Here is a 7136-nt window from a genome sequence, read left to right as displayed (position 1 = left end):
AAACAATGAGGTGCAAATGGAAAAAATGATCAGAATCATGACCAAACATGCTACAATGCAAACAGTAGTGAGGATGCTTTTCAAGCAAAATCTGCTGCCAATAACTACATCCCGCTCTATTAAAATTCCAGTAATTGAGGGTCTTGTTAAATTAAGTAACATCCCGCATTAAAATTCTAGCCATTGAGGGTCTTCTTAAATTAAAGGTAGGGGCATCAAGCATTAAAGTTTTACCATACATTGGCAGCTATAGAAAACAAAATTTCGTGATTGAACAAATGCATTTTTAGACCTGGAAGTCTAAGCCAGACATGAATAATAGGAAGCTCCGTCTTAGGGTCAAACTCTTGTCCATTTAAGGACCTTCATCCAAACATCACCAAAATGAACAGTTCTACGTGCAAAAAACTTAGCATGATCATCCTCGTTAGAGATTTGGATCAGAATATGCTGGATGTCCAGAGCTCCAATATTCCAACCCCCCGATAATTTCAAAAGATTAAAGTTCTTCATAAAAAAATCATATTTCGGAAGCCCATAAAGGAACTTACCAACAAGATGGAAACGACAAGTAGAGGCGAGAATAGAGTTTTAAGAATCGGAGAGAAAAAACGCACACTTCCCCCCCTTACGTTTTTGATATTTAATGAAACTGTATTCCCCACCGAGAACAAGTGATTCGTGAAAAGAAGACGGAAAAACAAACTTCGGAGGAGACCCAGAGGAAAAAACCTTCGCAGTGACCCCAACATACGTCTTTGCCATGACCTTAGAGAAAAAGAGAAGTCGAGAGAAGAAACCGAGAGTGAGGGAAAAGCCAAAACCATAAAGTAGGAAAGATCTCACCAGAGAAAGGCCGTCGAGAAGGATACCACGCCGTCAGCATCCCCGAATCGCCGTGCGATCGCTCTTATCCAAACCCTAGCAGAGCGCCCGCGTCGTCCAATATATATATATATATGTATATGTATATGTAATATGTAATATGAAAGTTTAGGTGTGGATAGGTAAATACATAACAATTATGTGCTGTTTATATAAATTTCCCTTAATTTATCAACAATCTAACATTTACTCTATAAATTCTTTTTTGTTATTTCTTAAATGTGGTGTAGAGAGTTACAAATCACATAAATTATATAGATAAATACAAATTGCAAAGTACGGACATAGCTATATAATATGTTAAAGCAATTTAAAAATCACCTATAATTTTTAATGAGTATTATAATTTTTTTTAATGAAATAAGAATAATTAAAAATGATAATCAATAATTTTTAAATCAACTCACAAAATTTGGTTTTAGCAAATAAAAAAAATCGTTATAATCATTGAATTTTTTGTAAACGAGTGTTAATCAATAAAATCATAAGTTTTCCTAAAATACTTTGAAAAAATAAATTATATCTTGGCTCCATTGAATTGAGCAATTTATCCCGCAAAGGATGTTGACGTTCGTTGGCGAATGAAACACTTTTACAGTTGCAGTTGAGGGTAATGTCGAGGGAGTTGGGATGGCGTGAAACTGTTGTTAACATGGAGGCTGAGTAATTCACAACTACTCTTTGGTTTAGGGTGAAGCTGTGAAGGTGTGAATGTTATGAGGCGAGGATCGAGCAATTTTATATTATTAAATGAATCAAAACCAGTAAACCGGGCCAACAATTGTGCATAGCTCTTCACAAGGCCACTTCACTGTTAGATACAGTAAAGCACACACTTTCTCAATTTGCTGCTTGTGACATGGATGTGAAATGGAATTCCTCACATATCTTTGCATTGCTTTAAAAATGCACTTCAATATATACTCTTAATTAGACTTTATGCATGGGGTATACTTTTTTAATTTCTTGACATCTAAAACTGGTATTTTTCAATATTATTTTATTCCTTCTAAAGTTAGGGAAACTTTCAAATATTGTTTTTGCCCATCCCTAAGCTTGCAAGATGTGATTTTGTTTGACATTGGTGAGATTCCAATCCACGATTTTATTTTACATTATTTAAGCCCTGTATCAACCATATTAGCTGATAACCATTGAACTTTTAAATGGTTAGGTTATCAATCAAGCTGGTTATTTATCTACACACACACATATATATATGTATATATCCTCTCAGGTAGAATTTGAGAGTAAACGTTAAGAATGTACATATGAGTTGGTCAGTGTTTTTTATTATTGCACTTGCTAACGTGGTTTGAATGTGGCAAAAATTAATATTTTGCTGTGCGATATTCCTTCATAATGATGTGAGAATGGTATCATGATTATTATCTGTTACTGTTGATACTGCTTTATTTATGCCTCATTGGCAGTTAATAGAAAAATTATCCCGACTAGCATACGTGGGGTTTCAAGTTATTCTGCACTTTTAAGCTTTCATATGTACTCCCACCTCCCCAAAAAAAAAAAAATAATAATAACATCAGTAAAGAGCATTTGAGACATTTTTTGTTATATCTATGTTAGATTATCAAGGAATGGAATTCTGAACTTCAAGAACGGACTGCCAAATTTCGGAAGCATGCTACAGTAGTGTCTGAGTGGGACAAAAGGATCTTACATAATCGTGATGTTCTTATCAGGCTTGAGGTTCTTATATTTTAGCTTTAAATATTGAAAGATCTGAAGCATTTAAGTTTTCAAATGCAGCTTATGAACACCACCTGAATTTCTCTCTTTGTTTTTTAATGTTTTTAACTTCATTAATTTTACTCTTACTGTTTCTATTGGTATTTTTTTGTTTTAATTGTTATTTCCTCAATTTATTGTAAAATTGTAATTTGAAAATGTTATGTGAAACCTCTGGTCCATTATGATAAAATTGTGAACAAATTTAGCATCGGGCAAGCTCTTTTAGCTTGAGTTGATGGGGTTCTTGTTGGCTTCGGGTTGCTTGGACATGTTGGAGCTAAAACCACTCTTCACAATTCATTTTTCCGCTCATATTCACTTACTTCATTGGGAACACATCTTCATGCTTTGTCATAAAGTAGCAACATTTTTTGCCCATTTCGACACTGAATGTGAAATAATCAGGCTCACTTCTAGACTAATGGGATCCGTGATGAAAATGCATCGAATATGAGATACAGGCTCACTTCTGGACCCAGTGTTAAAGGTATCGGGATTAAAATTAGGATAAGTGTGATACTTGTAATTTAGAATGTTCAGAAATTTTGTGAATCTACGCTAATAGAATGGAAAATGCAGCAGTAAATTGTTGGCATCACGGAATTGTGTAGTCCTAACACATTAAGGAATATAGTGAGTACAATAAAAATTATATGCTTGTAAATTCGCTGAAATTATGTGAGGTTGTCTGAAAGATCCATTAAAAATGATCCTTCAAATCATATCGTTGGTCACCTTAGTTATTTTCCTTGCTGGTTTTTGGAGAATTTCTTTTTCCATAAATAAATATCTTAATAAATAAATTAAAATGAAATTTTCTTTTTGTGGTTGTTTAATGCTTTTTGATCTACTCCCAATAAGAATAAAATGGTGTTTTTGGAGTTTTGTGATAGACTAACTTATGTTCCATCTTAAATGTTTATTTGCTCTTCTTTAACTTGACCAAACCTCATATTCTTTGTATTGCACTCCTTTTGCAGGCTGAGGTGGCCAAAGTTGTGGAAACTCAAGCTGGTTTGGTGAGACAGCTGGAATTAATTGAGACACATCAACAAGAGGTTTGATTGAAAACAGTTAGAATAGCTTATTTTAATATTTTAGTTAACTAAGTGTTGAACAATTGACTTGTGCTAGTCCAAAATTGATTCTTTTGATCATTGCTGGTTGTATTAGTAGTGCTAATATGCGGTCCACTCCTGTTCTGGCTACTGTCCTCTCAATATAATCTTCTGACTTCACTATCTAGACTGAATAATGCTTGGATGCATGCAAAATTTAGGGGTCTGATCTTGGATCTGTTTTACTCCAAGTTTATGATTTCAAGATGCTTGCTGTCATTGTTGCAACTCAAATTGAATAAATTGAGACAAGCACGCATGCTCAGTCTACCAACTACAAAAACAACAACAATAGACTTTTATCCCACTAAGTGGGGTTGGCTACATGAATCTTATTTCTCCATTGCGTCTTATTGAGTATCATATTTTCATTTATTTCTAATAAATTACGATCATTTTTTATACGATATGCCCAAGTCTTCCTTGGTCCGTCTCTACGGTTCTTAACATAAGTCGAATCTGAAACATCTACTCATTTAATCAGATCAACAGATGGTCGACATTTATTGTGACCAAACCATCTATTAAGCCCCCTCTCTCTATTTTTACCCGCCACTAGAGCTACACCAACCCGATCACAAATATATTCATTTCGCATTTTGTTCTACGTGTAAAGTCACTCATCCACCTAAGCATATTCTCATCTCGGCAACACTTAATTTAGTTTTATGCTTCTCTTTTAAGGTCAACATTCAACGCCATAGAGCATTGCAGGTCTTACCACCATCTTATAAAATTTTTCTTTCAGTTTAAGCGGTACTTTTCTATCACACAATGGGCCCAAAACATTCCTCCACTTTAACTAACCAACTTGAATTCTACTAATAACATCCCCATCTTTATCACCATCACTATGAACAATAGAACCGGGATATCTAAGCGTTCACATCTTTTAATATATTGATCACTTATAGTTACAACTCTATCACTAGAGCTACTATTGCTAAAATTACATTCCATGTATTCAGTTTTATTTCTGCTCAAACGAAGGCCTTTAGACTCCAATGTAGACCTCCATAATTCAAGTTTTCCTTAGCTTTCTCTCTAGTCTTATCCACGAGAAGGATATCATCAACGAAAAGCATACACCGAGGTACATCCTCCTGTAAATGTCGAATAAGAGCATCCATAATTAGAACTCTTCATAACTTTAAGCAAAAGGATATGGGCTTAAAGTCGATCCCTGATGTTAACCCAACTGAAATAGGAAAATATTTGGTCAATCCTCATTCTGTTCGAACACAAGTAACGACTCTAATATACATATGTTTAATGACTTGAATATAAGTCATATCAACACCTTTCTTCTCTAGAACTCTCCAAAGGATATCTATTGGAACCTTAGCATAATATTTTTCTAAATCAATAAAAATCATATGTAGATACTTCTTATTCTCTCTGAACTTCTCCATCAAACCTCTCAATAAATGTATAACTTCCATGGTAGACCTGTCCGACATAAATCCAAATTGATTATGAGAAATCTTTGTAATATGTCTTAACCTATGTAATACCATGCTCAATCTACCATTGCAAAAAATTTCTATATTCAACAACAAAATGGTCTTACATAGGCAATTCATGACTTAATACATGCATCCCACTACATGCATTTCATTTAATATTTGATAACAATATTTTATCATCCAACTATAATTGAGCCCTTAAATCTTGATCCTTTCATTCAAGTTTACTGCAAGATACAAAACTATGTCCATCATGATATGTTTCTAATTACGGTATCTGACCATCTAAGCATCGCAATTCATAAATCTAACAAACCATACAATAACTATATTGTGCATCTACAATCATATACCCAAGTTTTAAAATTGGCTGATTTAGCGCTGTGGCCTTTTCTTTTTATGCGTTAAGATGTAAACACCAAAATAAAATCATTAAATACATTACAAAAATGATGGATAAAAAATTTAAACTTAATATTTTTAACTATAACAAAAACCATTCAAAGCCATAGAAGCTTCAATAAAAGTAACAAGTCTTTGATAAAAAAATTGAACATAAATAGTCTGAATAGAAGTCCTATAAAAAATTAGGTTGACTTACGTCTTCAAATTCAATGGTCTCTCCCACTCCCATTGCGTAGGTCTTTTTTAGAACCATCATAATAGTTTATTGCTTTTGTAAATAGCCCCTTTATCCTCACTAAAATCAAATCCCCCCAATCCTCTTCATCATTTTTCTATTTTCTAATTAATTAAATCATTAAGAATGTTATTTAAAGCAATGGTTATATAAATTTTTTGTGATTTATATTATCTTTTTTTGTTACTTTTTTGTCCACTTTTGTCTCTTGTTCTGTCATCTATAAAATAAGTTAACATTGAGATTTTTCTTGTGTAATATTGACTTTTGTTATTCTTCATATTTCTGTTGATGATATATGGTTTAATTTATAAGGTTTAGTAAATAGAAATCAGGCTTTGTTTTAATTAGAATAACTACTTCGGCTATTTGGACATTTATTTTGTTCTAGCCCCACACATGAAAAAATTGTAGAGGCGCTCACCTTTTTAAAAATGCTTTAAGGTATGCCACACTAGCTTAAGCTCTACACCATTTTTTTCATTTGTGAGGCTATGCACGACATTTTACACACACTTCTTTCTATGGCACACAATGTATTGTGCAATTTTAAGCTACAACTTTTACAACTTAGGTGGGGTAATATAGTTTGCATTTAATACCCTTTATCGTATATGTACTGTCGGTATATCCCTCGTTGGGATGAGCGGTATACAACCCATTTTTTTGTTATTTGTCATATTTGTTTCCATGTGGCTGATATATCCTCTTTTAGTTTCGAGGGACACAACTCCTATCCTTTGATCTTTTAACAACCATATAGAACAACATAACCAACTGGTACCACGAGAGTTATACCACCCAACCTTCATATACATGGCATTGAATTTTACAACCTTCATATACTACCCAACCTTCATTAACATAACTTTTTCTTTAAAAGCAATTGGCATAGCATTGACTTTTACAATCCTAGTAGCAATATATCATGGGAATCATCATCATCTCAAAAGTATGGTATATGAAATAATGATGACTACAATAGATTAACATATGGAATCATCTTGATAATAGTGGCATCACATATATATTAAATCAGTTTTCACGAGGATAACAATAATATGAAATTGGGATCATATTGTCGGTCAACTTTTTCAATGGATTGATTTGAAAATATGGTATATGAAAATAATTTTTGAGATTTAATTTAAGTATAAAAGATATATAGTTTGAGTTTTGAAAGTAGTATGTTTTAATTTTTGAAAAATGAGACCAAATGGATCTCATTAGTCTGATAGTTTGCATAATCGTGCCTGATACCGCGAATACTACACC

At 33.1% G+C, this 7136-nt stretch overlaps 1 protein-coding gene across 1 annotated transcript in view; it reads left to right on the top strand.

The window, feature by feature from the left end:
- Positions 1 to 7136, top strand: part of LOC110022120 (nuclear pore complex protein NUP62) — a 49712-nt gene that overhangs the window by 12588 nt on the left and 29988 nt on the right. Inside the window, exons 4-5 of the mRNA XM_020720921.1 lie at positions 2473 to 2595; positions 3618 to 3695. Coding sequence (XP_020576580.1) covers positions 2473 to 2595; positions 3618 to 3695 — 201 coding nt within the window. The remainder of the gene's footprint in view (positions 1 to 2472; positions 2596 to 3617; positions 3696 to 7136) is intronic.

The sequence above is a fragment of the Phalaenopsis equestris genome, unplaced genomic scaffold, assembly GCF_001263595.1.
Source record: "Phalaenopsis equestris unplaced genomic scaffold, ASM126359v1 Scaffold000167, whole genome shotgun sequence".
Taxonomy (NCBI): Eukaryota; Viridiplantae; Streptophyta; class Magnoliopsida; order Asparagales; family Orchidaceae; genus Phalaenopsis; species Phalaenopsis equestris.
The sequence above is the reverse complement of the archived record's forward strand: the minus strand, read 5'-3'. Positions and strand labels throughout refer to the sequence as shown.